This window comes from Camelus ferus, chromosome 6 (assembly GCF_009834535.1).
Source record: "Camelus ferus isolate YT-003-E chromosome 6, BCGSAC_Cfer_1.0, whole genome shotgun sequence".
Taxonomy (NCBI): Eukaryota; Metazoa; Chordata; class Mammalia; order Artiodactyla; family Camelidae; genus Camelus; species Camelus ferus.
In genome coordinates, this window is record NC_045701.1 from 82,797,959 (window position 1) to 82,819,578 (window position 21,620).

General features: G+C 36.0%; 1 protein-coding gene across 1 annotated transcript in view; it reads right to left on the reverse strand.

Moving 5' to 3' along the window:
* Positions 1-675: 675 nt before the first annotated feature.
* Positions 676-21,620, reverse strand: part of CATSPERB (cation channel sperm associated auxiliary subunit beta) — a 97,804-nt gene continuing 76,859 nt past the window's right edge. Inside the window, exons 17-26 of the mRNA XM_032482527.1 lie at positions 19,836-20,026; positions 17,375-17,713; positions 12,068-12,207; positions 9,834-10,031; positions 8,953-9,063; positions 6,621-6,731; positions 5,185-5,320; positions 3,702-3,802; positions 2,940-3,014; positions 676-902 (exon numbers count right to left, since the gene is read on the reverse strand). Of these exons, the coding sequence (XP_032338418.1) occupies positions 732-902; positions 2,940-3,014; positions 3,702-3,802; positions 5,185-5,320; positions 6,621-6,731; positions 8,953-9,063; positions 9,834-10,031; positions 12,068-12,207; positions 17,375-17,713; positions 19,836-20,026 (1,573 nt within the window). The 3' untranslated portion in view covers positions 676-731. The remainder of the gene's footprint in view (positions 903-2,939; positions 3,015-3,701; positions 3,803-5,184; positions 5,321-6,620; positions 6,732-8,952; positions 9,064-9,833; positions 10,032-12,067; positions 12,208-17,374; positions 17,714-19,835; positions 20,027-21,620) is intronic.

Here is a 21,620-nt window from a genome sequence, read left to right on the forward strand (position 1 = left end):
TGAGCTTTTCCAGGAGAGGGTAACTCTCTGATCTCCAAATGTATTGGCCATCTTCTGGCTACTTTGGAACAGGTGCTCTGAGAGTACACAGAGGTACATCTTTTGGAATTCTACACATTGCATGCAGGTTTGTAAACCAATACTTCATCCAGACCCCATGTTCCTCTAACCCCATGATGGGGTCACATTTCTTTCTCATTAGCCTTTACAATCTGGTTTCCAAGTTGCCTCAAGAAACCCAGATGGCTTCGTCTTTAATTCCCACGAGGCTCTGAATGCACATATGTAGGTAAGCCTCCTTTATCATCTATCTTTCCCTGGCAGGACTGCATTCTACTCACACTCCAATCTGAAAAGAGCAAGGCTCTGGTGTTCTGATCCCATGGAATGGGCTCCAGTCAATAAAAGCTGCAAAATGCAGAAAACTCATTCCACACAGAGATGGTTATCATTTTATATTTTTCTAAAAACCTCAGGGAAAACCCCCTACATAAATGTTGATGTAAGAAATTTTCTATGTATTTACAATAAGAGGATGGAATGAGAAACAAGTAACAATTTGAGTTAAAATGGTAATTCTATAGCATTTTATCTAGTTTTTACATTAACATTTAAATATTTATTTTTCTAGGAATTATCTAACAAAACTAAGAAATGAAGAGAAAATTATGATTATCACGTGTTCACTATTCAGATTTTCATCTATAAACCGTCTGCCTGGCACTGACATTTCATAAGTTCATATTGTTTCTTCTAAGCAATTTTTGGCATGTATTCCATGGGTGGATGTTATGTATTTGGAATATAAATGCTACAAAGAACAACCCCCCTAGCACTACAGCCGCTGCGATGACAATAAGTGTGTGTCCTGGAAATGGCAGTGGCGCTTCGTCAACATAAATCTGCAACAGAGAAAGCAAAGCCTTTAAGCTTTCTGGACCCAGTAATTCAAAACACTGAACTTTATATGATTTTCACAATGGTGTATACACTATTATTCATTTAGCAAAATTCTTTCTGGACTTATACAGATATTCAGCATCCACAAAGCTTGGAAACAGTCTCTTGACAGGTACCAATTTGCATACGATATATAGGGAATAAGGATTCTATTATCCGATGCCTTTATCCTATGCCTTTAACGGCAGAGGTAGGCAGATAGAACTCTTACGCAGCAGGAAAACATTGTGTGTTGAGTTACAGAGGAATGGGCAAAGTGCTATGGGAACACCGTTAGGAAACGCCTAACTGCTTAGAGTAATCAGGGAATGTGATTCCTGAGCTGGGTCTTGAAGAATAAGAGAAAGAGAAGAAGGTACATTCAAGGTGGAGGGAACCAGTATGTGCCTTCAAACTATCATCTGTTTAGAAAATCCTTTGCACAAGTGCTGACTTCAGGAAGTTTCTGTAAATTCAAAGTGTTTCCTCTGTCTGCATGGATAATTCATAAAAATGAGTTCCTAGAGGAGAGCTAGGATTGCTGACAGAGAGGCACAGAGTCTTTTTCTCTGAGACCCGAGGCAAGGATGGATGCCATTTATGTTAAAAGCAGAAGGTGGGGCACGTGGAGAGGAAGATGGTTCAAGCTTATGTTTTCACTGCAAAGTCGGAAGCAAGATCATCTTTTGAGGTGGAAGAAAGTAGAGATGAATGGAAACAGAACAGTGGGAATGTGGGGAAATGCCAGGACAAGCCAGAGGACTGACAAACCGCTTTAGGGTGCAGTTTAAGTTAAAGGTATCACCATCCTCCCAGTGACCCAAGGGTGCATCTACTTTTTAAGAAACAGTCTCATAAGCTATCTCTTCTTTTAAATTTCCTCTTAGACTCATTCCACAGGAGTTAGCCTGGAACTTAAGTGGTGTTTATACTGTAGTTTTATTTTGAAGCCTCTGCCCAGCTTCCGTAGGTGTGTTCTGCTCTTGTGCTGCTTGGCACTAGTGCTAGTGCATATGTGGAATCAGGGGTCTCCTTCTCCAGTTCTTAGGGAGTTCCCCCCACACTCTGTATTCCTGGAGGCCCTGATCCCTAGTCCTCTGGGAAGAAAGCTGGGATTCATTAGCGTTTCAGCCCCCTGTACTATTGTGCTGTTCCATGAAACTGGAGCTGAACTTTGGGACAAATAGGTGAGAAAACAGAAAGAAAAACAATGGGGATTTTCTCTCATACTCCTCACATGACAGGTGTTCTTTTCTGAGACCCTCTGTCTAGTGGGATGGATTTTCTCTCAGGGTTTTGGGTGTCTGCACTGCTCCCATGGCCACCCAGCACCGCAGTTATGTGGCTCCATTACTGAGGCAGGGCCAGGATAGAAAAAGAAAAAAGAAAGAGAAAGTGAGAGAGATTGTTTTTGATAGTGTGGTATCAGTATCTGGCAACAAATGTGCCATTAATCAATTTAATCCAATCCTTATTCCTTCCCATCTCCCACAGGCATCAGATATTACATGAATAAGAAAAAATGAGTCACGAGTCACTGAACATCATAGGGTGAATTCACAGGGGAGACTGATTTTGGTTCCCAATTCTTGTGGCTCTTAATGGCTTTTGCAGCATTTAAGACTCAACTGCAAATAACCAAAGGGAGGCTAATACTGGAAACTAAAATGTTACAGATATGGGTCTTTGTGGAGAAGTGGGGGTGAGAGGAAGGGCATTAAAAGTCAGAAAAACGAGCTAAATATGGAAGGTAAAGAGAGAACAAAAACAAATACAGGAATTTATTAAAATTTCCCCAGCATCGACTGGTCTTGTGACCCAGCAAGTGTCCTAACTTCATCCTTGCTGATAATGTCACTACCATTCTCCAGGACCCCCTCTCTAAGCCTTGTCCATCACATGAATCCTGCCGTTTTCTCTGTTCAGTGTCTCCTGGACAGGTGCCTGTCATGTCACTTCCCCAGCCATCACCCCACTGGATACCTGTGCATTCACTGTACCTGAAATTCTTCAACTAAGCTACAAAAAGTGACCCCGGGAACAACAGACACTCTGAAGTGAAAGAGCTCCGAGCCCTGTAGAAAGAACAGGCATTAGCAACACTGACATGTATGCTCCTTCAAGGAAAAATACATGCTGGGGCCATTTTCCCTAGAGGTGCTGCATAGAAAAATTCCAGTCTCCTTCCCAAGGTTCCTGGGCATATACTTCATGTATCAAAATAAAAATGGAAGGAAGACAAGAGTCTGAAACAAAGGGATTTAATAGTTGATGCTTTTTTTTTTTGAATGAAGAAACAGAAACATAAAACCTAACATGGCCTAGATGACTACTTTGGGCTAACCCTCATGTTCATGGACATTTTGATATGTCCCCTAACTTTTATTGGCTTTCACAACAATAACTTAGATTATACCAACTTCATTTGTCCTTATGGGCATCTGGAACCAGAAGACCATGCATACCCAGGTGAAGATTACTAAGCCCATTTCCCCCCTAACTTTTGGGAACACCTTTTTCTGCTCCACCTTCATAATCTATGAATCTTGCCTTTCAGCTCAGAAAACGGTAAGTCAACGTTACATTCAACATTCAGGTATCTTTGGAAATAATAGCATCAAGGGAAATGAAGGAAAAACAAACTTCAAATACTTCAAAGATGCTCCTCCCACCACTTATGGATATCTACATTTTAAAATGTTAGTTTACACATAAAGGTTTTATCTAAGCTCAAAACAGGAAAAAAATGGCTGTCAACTTACTTTTATACTTAAGTTGAGGCCTAAAGGATTATACACTGGAGTATGAAGAATCGATTCTAAGTAGTCTTTCATTTTTTTTACATTTTCTGGTACAGCCTGTCCTAAAATTACACAAAGTATATCTTAAGCACACGTATGCTATCTTCTCATTTGGCATAAAGTTTCTTACATACATTAAGGTACGATGAAAGATTCCACTCTATAGCATGGCGAGCTTATTCCATACTTTTAGTTCTGCTTGACTTTGTGAAAAATACATTTAAGGGGAAATTAGACTCAGCATCTGACACTGCATCTTTTCAGTGGCATCGTCAAGACGGACAAGACCTCTGACCACCTTGATTTGGGCTGACCTTCCTTTCCTGCCCCATGACTAGTCCTGACCTGCACATATTTTAGATCTTTGGCAATGAATGAGATGCTTTCAGGACCACCTTAGTGGTTGGTAAATGGCTTTCCGTAAGGTGGCAGAAAAGTTCCACAATGAGATCATTTAAATCTTTTCCAAAAGTGATCAGTTACTCCTACCTTTCTTATAATTCTTTCTAAAACCAGGTAAGTAGTGTGGGGTTTAGGAATTGCAGTGGTGTGATGGTACATGAGATCTAAAGGGGCAAATAAAAGCTCTGATTGTAGCATTTGCCAATTTTCAGGGTGTGGGTATCCTCATCATGGCTGATTTCAAGCTGCCAATGGCTTAGCAACCAGCACACAAAGTGCTTGAATATTAACAATTGGTGCTCAGAAAGAGCAGGCTCCCGCACACCACAGAAAGTGGGGATGATAGAGCAAAATACTTAGTAGTTCTCTGCTGGATTTTGCATTTCAAAAGTGCATATGTTGGGCAGAGTTAAGACTCACCAAATAACAAATATCTGGATATTTGGTAACATTTGGAAATTTCATTGAATTCAATTGATCTATCAATGTATCTACTCTTTGATCTCCTTAAAAGTAGGCATTACCAAACAAACACAAATGTGCAACAAAAAAGTTGTATATTTGAGGTAAAGTCTAATTGCGGTAGATTTCATTTTTCTTATTTAGAAATATTTCTGCATCCTTTCAATTATTTTACCATATTTAAAGAACTTTTATCGTATAATTAGAAGAGAGATCCTATAGATAATCAGGGTACATGTTTTATATCTTCCTCTGCAACATTCCAAAAGCAAACATCAGACCAACGTGCAGGACAAATCCAGTCAATCATTTTGTGCTGCTAATCTGCATAATGGCTGTCAATGCTTTACAGTTCAAACTCTTCAAAAATGCTTTTATGCCACAGACTCGGGGTCACTGGATGTGATGATGAAATAAGTATGAGATAATAGAAAAGGAGTGAACAGCAATATGACAAATGATTTGCCCTCTTTTTCAAAGAATTCCTGGCTATCTCTCAGGAAACAGGCTTTGTAACCTTTTATCTAAGTAATAACATTACTTATGAGCTGTAATAACTATAGAAGAAAGCAAACCCTACTTAGTTTCCAGTTTTCCCTCCTGTTCACTTCAGTCACGGTAACCAGGTATGGCGCTTCCATTGGGAAATGTCCATCCTCACTGTAAATCTTCAAAGATACTGGATACTGTAAAACTGGAAATTTAAAACGAGGAACCTAAAATGTGAATTCCAAGAATGAATGTAAGTTTGGAAAATTCAATATTAACTTCATTTCCTAGTAAAGAATGAATCAATGTATTCCCAAGAGTTGGGCTATTCTAAATGAAATGTACTTCTGAGGGTTTCAGCCTTCTCAGGGCATGGGAAAAAACATCTGTCTTACAGCAGAATCATGTGAACTCCAAAAAGAACACGCAAACATTGTGGTAACAAAACTTGTACCTTTCTATCGGCCCTTTTTCACAGGAATTTGCTGTAATGATATTCAGACCTTTTTGACTAACCTTCATTCCCTAAGGTACCACATGAAGTGGATCTTGCCCAAATCCCTCTCCCCTCTCCCTCTGCCAGTCTCAATCTTTCAGCCACACTCATTAAACTCAGGCTCTGGAGTTCCAATCTATCTCCATATTAATGATACAATCTTTAGCAAATCACCAGATTTCTTTGCGCCTCAAATGAAATGAGACAAGTCATGCAGAAGCCTGAGACCAGTGTAGGGTAGATAGTAAATTCTCAGGAAATGTGGAATTCAGCATGGGGGCAGTTGTAGAGTTACATAATAGCAACCCTCATAATTTAACGAATGCTGACTTTATGTCCAATATTGCATTAAGTGATTTTAGCTTTACATAGATATTTTTTATATTTTTATATTTTATATAAAGATAAAATCACTTAAAGTAATGCCACACATAGTCCTACAAGGCCTTTGAAACAGATCTACTTGAGATTTATATTAAGTGCACACGTAAGTCAGCTAATGCAGATACCAACATTCAATGTGTTACAGCTTTGAATGCTCTGAGACTAATTGAAGGAAATATTAAACACAGAACCTACTCTCTTAACTAACATACTATACTGTCTTCTATTTTGTCACAAGTATCTTGAGCTTCAACTTCTATATTTCCAGACCTTGATACACATTAGATACTCAATAATTTTTTGAATGAATCAATATTCACCATAATCTAGTGTAGCATTTGACAGGTTATAAATTGTTTTCATATAGAAGTGTGTGTGTGTGTGTGTGTGTGTGTGTGTGTATCTTTATAAGAACCCATGAAATGAACAAGACAGTGCAGATATTATTCTGTCTTACAGATGAGGTTAATTAACGTGTCTGAAGGGCATTTAAACCCAGATCTTTTAAACTCTGTGTCATATTTAGTTCTATGTCATAAAAAGGCATTACTTCTGTGTCTTAGCTTTCATGTTTAACCAAAAGGCACATTTCAAAATCTTATTAATATGAAAGTACTCTGTCTTTAGGAAATTAAAAATCATCTTACCTTTTCTCTGCAATCTGAGAAAGCGACAGCATATGAGAACTTCTGATAATTGGTGCAATTACACTCCTCCCGAGTAGACACATTAGCACACTGTTTGAATTTACCGGATTTCTGCAAATAGAATTAAATAGGTTGATGTGCTTTTTTTTTTTCTGCCAGGATTTCTGCAAGTTGAGTAAATGTGCAATAAATATTTGATCCCTGAATGAATAAAATCCCCAAGAAAGGGGGAAAGGAAAAAAAATCCATTAATAATAAAGTAAAAGTACAGTATTTCTGAATTTTGTCTCCTTGCTTGGTAATGAACGCAGGTTTCTCTTAGCTGCTTGCCAGCTTACCTAAAGGCACTTTATGGTTAACTTGCATGGGACCCAGACAGCCTGTATCATTCCAAAAGCAGTAATCAGGATGCCTGCCGCCCTATTCTAGGCCCCTCCCATTGCTGGCATGGAAACAGAGACGTAAAAGAGCAGACTTAATACTATGGGCTGCAGACTCTGTGGATACTCTCCAAACCTACTATTTCTTACTGGTCTCTTCTCCTAGCAGTTCAATAATGCTATGTAAAATCTCCACTATAACCATCTGTTTGTCATTCATTTTTCACTTGATCACTCTTGCTAGAGATTGGTTTATTTATTATTTTTTTCAAGAAACTGCTTTTGACTTTGATAATAAATTCTATTTATAAAAATGTTATTCTTCCTTCCACTATTTTTAGGACTACCATTTTCCCTTTCTTTGCTTCTTTTTTTTCTTCTTTTTATTGAGATAAAGTTTATCATTTTAACTATGTTCAATGGTACAATGCAGTGGGTTTTAATATATTCACAATTCTGTTCAATCATCACCACAATCTAATTTCAGAACTCACTAATATGTTGTTTAGTTAGGTCCATTCAGTTATTCCAATCAATCTATTGAGCTCTCTGTTTCATGGGTTACATTTTAAATTTCTGATATCTTCTGTGTGTGTGTGTGTAATTATGTATGTATAAATGTGTATTATTAGTTTGTTCAACAGTTAAGCACTCCCTATGTCTGGCCCTTTTCTGGGTACTAAAGATATGGTAGAGGATAAAACATATTTAAAAACCCAAGAACAACCCTCCCTAAGGTAAGCTTAACTTTTAATGAAACACAGTAAGTAAAATACATTAAAAAACTGTAGTAAGTGCAACATTGTAAAATGACTATAACTCAATAAAAAAAATGTTTAAAAAAATGCAGTAAGTGCAATGAAGAAAAATAAGGCAGGGAAGGGGGATAGGGAATGGGTAACAATGGAGATGGGGGTTATAATTCTAAACAGCGAGGCCAAGGAAGGCCTCACAATAAAGGTGACATTTAAGCAAAAACCTGAAGATGGTGATGGAACATGCCACATGACGTCTGGCAGATGTGCATTCCAGACAAGGGAATTTTTGAAGCTGCAGAGGCCCTGAGGTGGAAATGCGTCTGGCCTATTTGAAGAACAGTGAGGAGGCCAAGGTGGCCAGAGCAGATTGACCTGGGGGAAACCCGGTCAGATGTAAAGCCAAGGCCACACTGTGGAGGACCTTATGAACCATTGTAAGAATTTGGCTTTTATTCTGAATGAGATGGGGTGACAATGCAGAGTTTTCAACAACAGAAACAACCATTTAATGTCTCTGTGTGCGTGTGTACAGACATGAATGGGTATGAACATCTGCTTGTCCACGTGTACAGGCTAGGTAGGTGTGTTTTCCTGGAGAGAGATTCCACAGGTATCCATGAGATTTCCTCAAGAAGACACCCCGTGATGTACTTTTCTTCTGAACCCAGTGGTTTCTCTCTGTTCTCTCTACCTTGTTCATTCTGACTCCAGAGAGGCAGAGTGCAGCTGGGGTTGGGTTCTTTTCTAGGTGGATCCTCGGCAGGGGTTCAAGTGAGTCTATGTTGGAGCAAACACTCTTCTCTCCTTTTGGACATCATTCCTTCCACAAAGCCAGAGCTGTGAGATGGGCCTGGAGTCCTTTTCATTTAAATAAAGATGCTCTTACCCTCGGCATGCCCTTTGAAATCCAAATGGGAGCCAGGGAGAGGTCAATGGGAAAGAGTTCACTTAAGACTTCTTGGTTCCAAAACCACATCCAGGAATGACAATAAGAGAAGAGAGGGGATGTAGTAGTAGTAACAACAACAACAACAACAACAACAACAACAAAAATAGCAATAACTTATACGGGCAGTTTATGTTGAATGTACCTTCCCATTTAATCCCAACAGCTAGGTCTGTCCATCTGTGATTTTACTGAATGATTTCTTGAATTCAAATGAATACTAGTTTATTTGCAGAAAAAATATTTACCTTTGACTTGTGAAATAGATTTCTTGGAATGGGTTTGCTAGGATCTGCATGATAAAAATTATCTGTAAGCGGAATAGCAATTCCCATATTAGAAGGAGGCCTGTAGTTTACCTGAAAATGATTAAACAAAGAAAGTGTAAAATTCATTATTATTTACTAAGTCTTTAATTTAAATATCTTGATCTTCCAGAAAAGCAATCAAAACAAATATTTCACTTTTAGCTCCAGGTATTTAAGTAAATTTCTCTTCCCTCAACACTCCCTGAATTTTGTTTTCTGGAATTTCAACCACCTCAGCCCATGGTAATATAACTTGGATCTTGTAAATAAGTGAAAAAAGCTTTATTACATAAAATAGCTGTCATAAAGTCAATGCACTAAAGTTTAAACACTTTATAAAGTGACATATTTAGTGAATAATTCTTCAAGTCTTTTTTTTTTTTGTCACAAAGAAAATGGTAAGTATTAAGTTCGTCAACAAAGAATAATAACATTTTTTTTTAAAGTCACAGATTCTGACAAGGCAAAAATTAAAACTGTGACTACATGGAAATGGGACTAGTAAGATATTTAGCTCAGGACAAGTCAACATAAAGGCAAATAACTATATACTGTGAAAGCCTGAGATTATACCACCATAATACAGCATAAAATGATATTAATGATGATGAGACTAAGTATCCAAGAAAAATCATTATTTCAGAAAGTTTTCACATTTTAGAAACAAACAGTCATCACATCCTCAAATGACATGAGGACTGAAAAACAACTGGAGTGCTTTGAGCATCTCAGGAAAGAAATGCTAAGACTGAATGGCCAGCCAATCACACAAAAGTAATACGTCACTGGTCCCCTTCAAACAATCTGCTTAGGTTTCTTACTGGCAAAACTTGGATCATATTAAAACCCTGACTGTCCGTGTGAACTCCACTGATCCAGTCTTCCATTGGGATAAATGTACTGGGGATGTGATGCATAGACTTGAAATAACTACAGCTGCTTTTCAATGTTGGCACGATTGTTGTAACAAAGCACTCAGTAGATGCTCCCCAGACAATAAACGCCAGTGAAGTTGAACCCTGGAAATATCCAAATAAATGAAGTTTATTTAAAGGAACTATTACTGACCAAACTGAGTCTACCCCAAATTCATTTGTTGACGTCTTAACCCCCAGTATCTCAGAATGTGATAAGCCCTTTAAAGAGGTCATTAAGTTGAGTTCGTTAGGGTAGATCCTAATCAATATGATAGGTGTCATATAACAGAAGGAAATTTGAACACAGACACACACAGCGAAAAACATGTGAAGGCACAGGGAGAAGATGGCCACCTGCAAACCAAGGCAAGAGGCCTGAGAAGAAACCAACCCTGCCAACACCTTGATTTTTGATTTCCAGCCTCTAGAACTGTGAGAAAATACAATTCTGTTGTTTAAGTCACTCAGTCTGCGGTCTTTCATTATGGCAGCCCTAGCAAACTAATACGTTAGCCAACTAAAGAATATCGAAAATGAAAAGAAATAGAAAAGGAAGGATAATAGGAAATAGAAAAGGAAGGATAATATAAAATAAAAAGTCATTAAATTTGACCATATGATCTGTTTGATAGTACTCATTTTTTTTTCTTTTGTTTTATGAGGGGGAGGTGATTGGGTTTATTTGTTGATGGAGGTACTGAGGATAGAACCAAGGACCTCGTGCCTGCTAAGCATGCACTCTACTGCTTCAGCTATGCCCTCCTCCATGATCCATTTGAGAATAAATTATAACAGAAGACATATTCTTTTCTAGGAAGAAATGCATTCCAGTCTACTTGGTTGTGGGTGACATTTGGAAATGAGCAAGGATCAAGAAGGACTTGTTAAATAAATATCATTATTACATCCAACTCAGATCAGTGAGGCTTCCTTCATTCACTGATGAGCACCTGGATGTTTGCTTTGATAATATGAATAAAATAACTTCTACTGGTATATATTTTGAAAAGAAGTTATTTACTTAGCAATCACTGTATTTCACAAAGATATGTTTTAGTAGGAATTTATGTACAATAAATGTATTTGAACCTTGCACAATATTAAACATTCAACAAAATTTGATAAATTCTGTTTGAAATTTTCAAGTATATCTGAAAAATTTTAAATGTAGAAATACTAATTACCATAGTGATAGAGTAGACCCTGGTAGTGGTAGTTTTGCCCCTATTCTCATACTCAGTATATTATTAATAATTATATATTTTTAATGAATTTCTTCCAAAACACATTAAACTTAAATCTAAGCAGAGTTCTACTATTAAAGGAAATTTGGGGTGGGAGGAGCGGGGAGGCACAAGTTAAATAAGAAACAAACAGGAAAATCCAGAATACTGGAAATTCTACAACATAACTGACTCAATTTCTATAAGTCAACGGCAAGGGAAGAAAATGGAATAGTACCTACCTTTGATTAAAAGAAATTTAAGAGATTAAATAACACTGTGAGAATCTTGTTTGGATCCCAAATAAAACAAACCAACAATAAAAATTTTTTTTGAGAAAATCGGGGGAATTTGAACATTGATTGGGCTTTTTAGGATACCAAAAAATTAGTTTAAAAAGTTTTAGGGATGACAATGGCATTGTGGTTATGTTAAGTGGAAGGAGTAAATTTTTAAGTGTTTTCCCAGTTTTTGGGAAAAAAATAGAAAAATACTGTAAATTCAAAGAGGTTGAGCATTTTCTGTGTGCCAGACATTGTTTTAGATGGCCTACCTGAATATCACATTTAATTCTCAAAACAACCCAATGAGATAGGTATTATCACTTCCATTTTATAGATGAAGAAACTTAGCCAGAGTGAAGTTAACTTTCCCAAGCTCATAAAGATCGTATCAGTAGTGAAAACTAACCCAGGTCATCTTTTCCAGAGTTCACTTTTTAACCACTACATTGTATACTGTTACACAGCCTTTTTGTAATACCCAAAATGTTAAAAGTTCTTGGTCATCCTTGTTTTTAAAATGTTCATCCTTGATAGGTAAGATTATATGTAATTTTTCCTTCTTTTTCTTGGTTTACATTATAAATTTTCTGTAAGTAATGGATTTTTTTTTAATAATGAAAGAAAACCTTACTTGACGTAAAGTTTTGCTAGCTGCAGAAATTTCTATTAGATAACTATCAGTATCATCAAAAGAGCCTTCAGCTTTAACTTCCAGCAAATTTGGATTTCCAACAACTACTTCCATGAGGGGTATTTCAAGTATTTGAACACCTATGGAAACAAGGCCAAGGGTTAGCATGGAATCATGAAAATTTTAAGCAATTTCAGAACAATTTGCTAATCCAGGATTCTGGAACATCTACAGAAATCTATTATGAAGACTACAAAATGGCTACAGATATAGTTAGAGATTTATATGGAGTTAGCTTTAATAGTTCTCAGAAAAATATTACTTCGTGAATATTTTCTTCTATTTTTTTTCATGGAAATGTTGTCCCCCTCTGCACTTCATTCCTTAGCCAGGTTCTCAAATGCATATAAAGGTGACTTGGATGGTACAGGTCACACTGAGTTTGATAACTCAGCAGAGAAACTGAGAATCCATGCTCAATTTAGAGAGCTGTCCTCAACTGTTGCCAAGGGGAAACCAGGCAGATGAAGCAGTTTGTCCTCAGGTGGATTCCTGCCTGCAGGAACTTGTTTCTGCCTGCAGAAACCCAGATTTCTGCCCTGTTTGCAACCTCTCCATACTGAGACATTTACTGGAATGAGAGATTTGAGAGACCATGTACTCCAACTGCCATCTTTACTACAGTATATCAGGGCTGAGAAGTAGTAAATGATTTGCCTGAAGTCTCATTTAGAGCAGTTTCCCTTGAACCAAAGTGCTCTGGCCAGTACTTCCTAAACAATAACTGAAGATTTTGTTAAAATGCCAATTATTATCCAGCAGGTCCGAGGAGGGGGCTGAGATTCCACACCCTGCCCCCTCCGTCCCTTTATTGAGTCTATATTTACATTGTATATATTTAAATTGTATGCTGTGGTGATTTGATGTATTCATACATCGTGAAATGATTGCCACAATTAAGTTAATTAATACAGCCGCCACTTTACATACTTATGTGAGAAGAACGCTTAGTTACCATGCTGTGTATAACATCCCCAGCACTTACTTATTTTACAACTGGAACTTTGTACCCTTTGATCAACATCTGCCCATTTTCTCCACCCCTCAATCCTTGGCAACCAGCATTCTATATTTATATGAGTTAGACTTTTCTCTCAGATTCCACGTATGAGTGAGATCATATATGATTCATTTTCTCTGTGTGGTTTATTTCACTTAGCATAATGTCTTCCGGGTTCATCCATGTTGATGCAAATGGCAGGATTTCCTTCTTTTTAAATAATATTTCATTGTGTATATATACCACATTTTTTGAAATAATTAATTAATTATTTTAAATAGAGGTACTTAGTATTGAACCCAGGACCTTGTGCATGCTAACCATGCACTCTACCACAGAGATATTACCTCCCCTCCCCTGACATTTTCTTTATCCATTCATCTGTTGATAGGCACTTAGGTTATTTCCACACCCTGGGTATTGTGAGTAATGCTGCAATGAACATGGAAGTGCAGACATCTCTTCAAAATACCGCTTTTATTTTCTTCAGATATATACCCAGCAGTGGGATTGCTGGACCACATGGTAGTTCTATTTTTAACTTTTTAAAGAAACTTCTATACTGTTTTTCATAGTGATTGAATCAATATATTCCTACCAACAATGCACAAGGGTTCCCTTTACTTCACATCCTTGCCAGCACTTATTATTTCTTGTTTTTTCCTGATAACAGCCATTCTAACTAGTGTGAGGGTGATATCTCATTATAGTTCTGATTTGTATTTCCTTGATGCTTAGTGATGTTAAACACTTTTTCATGTACCTGTTGGCTATTTGTATATCTTCTTTGCAAACATGTCTATTCAAGTCCTTTGTACATTTTTAATTGTATCATTTGATTATTTGTTTGTTATATGAGTTCCTCTTATATTATGTTAACCCCTTATCAGATATATAGTTTGCAAATATTTTCTCCCATTCCATAAATTGCCTTTTAATTTTGCTTTGTTTCCTTTGCTATGCAGAAGCTTTTTAGTTTCATATAGTCCTATTCGTTTACTTTTGCTTTTTTTGCCTTTGATTTTGGTGACAATTCAAAAATATCATTGCCAAGAACCATGTCAAAGGGCTTTTCCCTTATTTTTTTTTTTTTTTAGGAGTTTTATGGTTTCAGGTCTTACATTGAAGTCTTTAATTCATTTAGAGTTAACTTCTATGAGTAGTGTAAGACAGGGGTCCAGTTTTATTCTTTTGCATATGGCTGTCCAGTTTTCCCAACACCATTTGTTGAAGAGACCGTCCTTTCCCTAGTGTGTGTTCTTGGCTCCCCTGCAAAAATTATTTGACTGTGTAGGCATGGGTTTATTTCTCAGCTCTCTATTCTGTTGTATTGTTTTATGCGTCTCTTTTTATTCCATTACCATAATGTTTTGATTAGTATAGCTTTGTGGTATAGTTTGAAATCAGAAAGTGTGTTGCCTCTAGCTTTGTTCTTTTTCAAGATTGCTTTGGCTATGCAAGTCTTTAATGTGATACACCATGTTAATAGAGTGAAAGGTAAAAAGTGTTGATTATCTCAATATTTGTAGAAAAAGCATTTGACAAAATTCAACATCCATTCATGAATAAAATTCTTAACAAGTTAGGTAAGAAAGAATGTACCTCAACACAATATAGGCCATATGTGACAAGTTCATAGCTAACATCACACTCATACTCATCAAGCACAAAGCTTAAAGCTTTTCCTCTAAGATTAAGAACAAGACAAGGATGCACACTCTCACCACCTCTATTTAACATACTGGAAGCCCTACACAGAACAATTAGGCAAGAAAAAGAAAAGGCTTCCAAATCAGGAAGGAAGAAGTAAAATTGTGTCTGTTTGCAGATGATGTAATCTTATATTTAGAAAACCCTAAAGACTCTACAAAAAAAAAAAAAACAAAACTGTAAGAATAAATAAGTTCAGCAGAGTTGCAGGATACAAAATCAGCGTACAAAAATGAGTTGTGTTTCTATACACTAACAATGAACTATCTGAAGAAAATTAAAGCGATCTCATTTACAATAGCATCAAAAAGAACAAAATATTAGTAATTTAACTGAGGACATAAAAGACCTGTATTCTGCAAACTATAAGATATTGGTGAAAGAAACTGAAGAAGACACAAAGAAGTTGAAAGATATTTCATGTTCATGGACTGGAAGAATTAATATTATTAAAATGTCCCTACTGCATAAACCCATCTACAGATCCAGTGTAATTTCTATCAAAATTTCAATGGCATCTTTTTCACAGAAATAGGAAAGAAAACTCTAAAATTCTTATGGAACCACAGACGACTCCACAGTTCTAACAAGCGCCTAAATGATGCTGATGCAGCTGGTTCCCGGAAGACACTTTGAGTAGCTTAGACCAGGCTGTTCTTCACAAAGAGGCAACTGAGTTTACTTGCTGATTATTATTCTCTTCCTAAAACTGAATGAATATAACCGCACCATTTAACAACTAATTTGTTATATTTTAAAGCTAAAATGATCAGAAAATGTGGCTTTTGTGCTGGAATATAGAAAGGTAACAAAGGAACCGAATTTTAAAACTCCAGAAATGGTCGAAAAGAGAGGTAAATTGCATTGTTTTTAAAAATCGGTGAAGAAAGGATACGCTATTCAGTAAGTGATGTCGGAACAACTACCTTCACCACCTACAATACACCAAAACAAAATGTAGATAAATTAAAGAATTCAATGCACAGTTAAAACCATAAAGTAAAAACTCAAAAATTACTTGATGAAAATATGAACAGTTAGTCATATAATCAATGAGAAAGGATCCTAAGGGTTTCAGAAAGTTTTTCAGACTATTTAGTCCACAATATTGATGGAAATAGAAATAGATGTCTCCAATTTTTTCAAAACCTGTAATTTTCATTTTTGTAAGTAGTGTTTGGTTCTGTTTTTCAAATAAGTCTTTAAAAAATAGTATTTTTGTCCTTTCATTATGGTTCATCTATCTTCTTTTATCTTTTAAGAGTTTGACATACTTTATACTTTACAGTTATTTTTATACTGTTTTTCTGATTTTTCTATTATCCCAAGATTAAAATTTTCTGCTTCCTAGGCTTGTTGACTTTCTCTTATGCTGGGTCATTTCTTTTTCTTTTTCTTTTTCTTTTTTTCTCTTTTTCTTAGGTTTTTATTTAGGGTCATGTCTTTACATGGGTTTAAGATTCTTTTTCTTAATTCATGTTCAACAGAGATCAATTTTTCTGTGGAATGCATGTTATCTGGTTTATGAAAGTATTACTACAAAGGGTTTTGTGCTTTCTTATCCTGAAGACCAGGTGTTATAATTATTTCTCACCTTATGATTCTTGTATCTGGTGGGTAACCTCTGGTGTTACATGCTCTTGGGTTTGGGTTTTTTACAGGAAATTCTTTGAGTCCCACGGGGGTTGTAATCCCCCTACTCCCCCTTCTTTGGGTTGTTGGGTAGTGTCTTCCTAACCTCCTCATCACAATTTGATAGTCCTGGCTTTACTTAATGTTCCTAGTTTCAACTTTCTACTACAAGGTAGAAATGACCAAAGGTCCCTATCTCCTGCCAACGTTTGGGCATTAAAACCCACCCCACTGCCTTTATGGCCTATATCTGAGCCTCACAACCTCCCAGGAGCCACACGTTAGCCAATTTCTTTGGCTTTGCGTTCCCTCTTCATTTCTGGTGACAGGATTTTCTTCTTTCTCTCCCTTCCTTCCATCTTTCTCTCCTCACTTTCTAGCTAAGATATTTACTAAAATTTTTGTGTTACTCTTTCCAGTATACCAATTCCTCATTACCTTTAGTAAGTTCTATATTACCTTTACAATAAAAAAAAAAAACCTGGAAAAAATGGAGAAAAGCATGAAATTCTATCTAAAAGTCATTTTTTGGGCTTAAAATAAATACTTGAAATCATTATAATAATACCGAGGTAATCATACAGTTTTCTTTTCAGAGGGCAGAAAAATCTAAACTAAAATCCTGTGTAAATTTGGGCCGGTAATTTAACCTCATTTTCCTCGTTTGTTAAAAAAAAAAGGATTATAATCTAGCCTTTTAGGGTTGTTATAAACGTTAAATTTTAAAATGTATGAAAATCATTTAATACAGAGCTTCATATAAGTTCAATAATCAGAAGCTAACATTGTTATTGATAAAATGCCACTACTATGGTATCTAAAGATAAAGGAAATATCAAAGAGTATATTTTACATTCTAGAAAAGCAACATCTCCTTTGATGTTTCCCAATAAAAATAAACTTACTTTTTGTGTTAGGCATGACCTTAATTTTCAAGGAGTTCGATTTCCCCAGATCAATGTACTTCAGGACATTGAGGGATAGTAAATCATCATGTTTTTGAAACCAGTAATTACACGGTTTCGAATATATGTTCCATGTTCGTCCATTCTTTTGCCCAAAGTTGTATAATAACCAGGAGTCTTTCAAAAAAGTCATATTGTTGGGTACTCTTCCAGGCATGGTAGCAATAGCTAAAGCATTCTCATTATCTAAAATTCTTGTGATCAGGAAGCTGCTGTAACCAGGAATCACCACCGTCTTCTCTACATCCGAATCTTGAAATGAGGAAATAGCACCTGAAGCTAAAATAGGAATGATTTGATATACAATAAAACAGCCAATGTTCTCCAAGCCTGCTGATGAACATACATGATGAATACACTATTTGAGATTTTAAACTATGGTCTTACCAGAGAACACATTTGCCAGATTCCAGGTTATAATTCAAATTATTTTGTAAAAAGTGTATCACAAATATGCCAAGCCCAACCTATAACTTTAATCTTTACGGTGAAACTAGTTCCGTAAAATTCTCATCAGAAAAAAATTATAGGGCTAAGTAATTATAAGAAAGTTTATTTCTTTACTATAGAACTGCCAAGAACCTTGATTAACCTAGACTCTTCATTGTGTTTTTACAAGAGAAGAATAACATAGCCAGTGTTTTTCCCCAGGGCCTAAAGTTCTGTCTATTACATAGCAGATGCTCAGTAAACATTTGTTGAATAAATGAATAATTGACTGTTACGGAGATCTTAAAGACTTAGAAGAGGCTCGACCATAATGAACATTATCATGTTATAATGGGAAGGAAAAATATTCTACAAGGGAGACAAAGAAGAAATGATGGAGAAAATCCATCAGAGAGGATACGAGGCAAGTCAAAAGGAGAGGAAAGCCACACTACTACCTGTTTTGATAGGGCCTGAAACATGTCAACAACAATACTCACCACGTTCTGAAAAAATAAATAGAAGTAGTCAGAAGAGAACCTCATAATTCCATTCCTCATGCACACATGCTCTAATTTTTTCCCATTTTCAACAAACCAACAAAACCCCTTTTCCTACGTTCCTGCCAACTACCACTTGGTTTCTCTCCTCCTCTTGATCATGAAATTTCCTGAAAGAGTTGCCTTTATTCATTAGTGTCAATTCCTCTCCTAATTTTTTGACCTTAACACAATCAGAATTTTGCTTACATTGCTCCATCTATTGAGATGATCATGTGGTTTTAATTCTTCAGTTTGTTAATGTGGTGTATCATATAGATTGACTTACAGATATTGAAAAATCCTTGCATCCCTGGGATAAATCCCGCTTAATCATGGTGTACGATCCTTTTAAAGCACTATTGGAGTCGATTTGCTAGTATTTTATTGAGGATTTTTGCAGCTATATTCATAAGTAATGTTAGTCTGTGATTTTCTTTTTTTGTGATATCTTTAGTTTTGGTATCAGGGTGATGGTGGCCTCACAGAATGAGTTTGGAAGTGTTTCTTTCACTGCAATTTTTGGGAATAGTTTCAGAAAGATAGGTATTAACCCTTCTCTAAATGTTTGTTAAAATTTGCCTGTGAAGCCATCTGGTCCTGGACTTTTGTTTTGGGGAGTTTATTAATTACTGATTCGATTTTGGTGCTGGTACTTGGTCTATGTATGTTTTCTACTTCTTCTTGGTTTAGTCTTGGCAAATTGTACCTTTCTAAGAAAGATTGGCCAAAGGCCATCTTGGCCTCCAGTCATTCCTCAGTGACTGTTAAGCCCTCCACTCTTTCTTTCTCCACTTTGATGAATCACAGTCAGCTTATATTTAATATGACTTCTCCCCTGATTATTGGAATAGCCTCTCAACTGATTCCTCTGCTTTCCCTCTTGTCCTCTCTCCATCACCTGCCCAGTCTGTTTTCAACATAGCAGCCAAAGTGATATTGCTAAAACATAAACTAAATGATGTAATTTTCTGTTCAAAACACTCCAATGGCTTGCCATTTTCTCAGAGGAAAATCCAAATCCTTATAATAAACAATACTAACTTCTGCTTGTATCTACCATATAATCTTTTGAAATAGAAATATCCTGCATGACAGTGATTCAGAACTATTTCATTATGTAGGGTAACATCTACATGGACTTCCTATCTTCTCTCACTTCTCCTGAGCACTGTTTATGACAAAAATAGCATCATAGGAATAAATGATAGGCACTACTATTGATGAAATATCAATGAAGTGACAGCTAGGTTTTACTATATTAGAATTAAAGGATTCCTCCAGGAATCTAAGTATATGTAGACTTCTGTAGACTACCAATCAGACTAAATTTTGAAATCTACTATTCTATAAAAGAGCATGAACACTCTTCCCAAAAGATAATTTTTTCATTTTTCCCAGCCATCAGAGATGTATTGTATTATTACACTTACTTTGTGATTGAAGAGTAAGTTGATAGGAGAAAATTCCAGTTTGATTAATGTAAAGGGAACTAGACAAACAAGAGCTCTCATGCACTTCCTCTATTCCAAAAGGGTCTATCACTTCTGCAATAACCGAGGACAAAAATCCTTCAGGAGTGTCATGTTGCAATATTTTTTTTATGTAAGCCATTCCAGTTTTCCTAAAAGACAAACCAACACGCGTAAGTCAATTTGGATAAAACAGTGGCTTAAATAAGCAAGTTTATGAATGTATAATTTACAAATAAAATATACCATAAATGGCTAACAAATGAAAATTTGAGTAACATTTGTTCAACCTCATTAGTAGTCGATAAAATGTCAATTATAGCAGTGGGATACAATTTTTCACCTATCAAATTAGCAAAGATTTTTTAAAAGACAGGGTTTAGTCGTGGCAGGAACTGAGTGGAGATAAGCATTCATCCACCACTAATGGGATGGTAAAGTGTTACCAGATTCCTAAGAATCAGTCTGACATTATGCATTAAGAACTCTAACATTATTTTTTCCCCTCTGATTCTATAAATCTACTGAGAGGACTCTCTCCTAAGTTAATAACTTGAAATATAGTGGTAAGAAAAGCTTTCTACACGAAGATGTTCATAATAGCATTATGATGAAAGTTAGAAATAAAAATGCCAACAATAGGAAAATTAAGTAAATGATATATCTGATCCACTTAGACAAAATGTATCTATTAAAATGTCACTTACGAAGAGTTTTTAACTACATAAGGAAAGTCATCTTATTAGAGTGTCTGAAAGAAGCATGGTGAAAAATGCTAAAATAGATATTAAAAAGGACTTATCAGTAATTCATCAAAATGTTAACAGTCATGATGTCAATTGTCTTCTTTACATTTCACTGTCTTTTAGGAAATTTCTACAATAAGCACGTAGTCTATAATCAAGAAAAACAATGTTAAGCTAGGATTCCACATGCAAAAAAATAAATAAATCTAGACACAGACTTTACACTCTTCACAAAAATGAACTCAAAATAGATTATAGATTTAAATACAAAATGCAAAACTCTAAAACTTTTAGAAGATAACATAGGAGAAGATCTAGATGAACTCAGGTATGGTGATGACTTTTAGGTATAACAGTAAGGGCACAACACATGAAATTAAAAATTGACAACTATACTTTATTAAAACTAAAAACTTCTGCTCTGTGAAAGACACTGTCAAGATAATTAGAAGATAAGCCACAGACTGGGACATAATAGCTGTGAAAAATGTATTTGGCAAAGGACTGTTATCCATAATAACCTGTAGGGGAGGAATGAAGCCTATTTTCCCTTGACACTCCTAGATTTTGTGCCTAGGACCCAAGAAATTAAACTGACAAAAGACAGGCTAACAGCAGAAAATGAACAGTTTATTAATGTGTGTCATGCTTACACAGGGGGAGAACCTCAGTGATGAGTAACAGGTGGTTAGAACCTGGGGCTTATATAACATCTTTTTTTTTAACTTTTTTTTTGATTTATAATCATTTTACAATGTTGTGTCAAATTCCAGTGTTCAGCACAATTTTTCAGTTATACATGAACATATATATATATTCATTGTCACATTTTTTTCTCTGTGAGCTACCGTAAGATTTTGTGTATATTTCCCTGTGCTATACAGTATAATCTTGTTTATCTATTCTACAATTTTGAAATCCCTGTCTATTCCTTCCCACCCTCCGCTCCCTTGGCAACCACAATTTTGTATTCTATGTCTATGAGTCTGTTTCTGTTTTG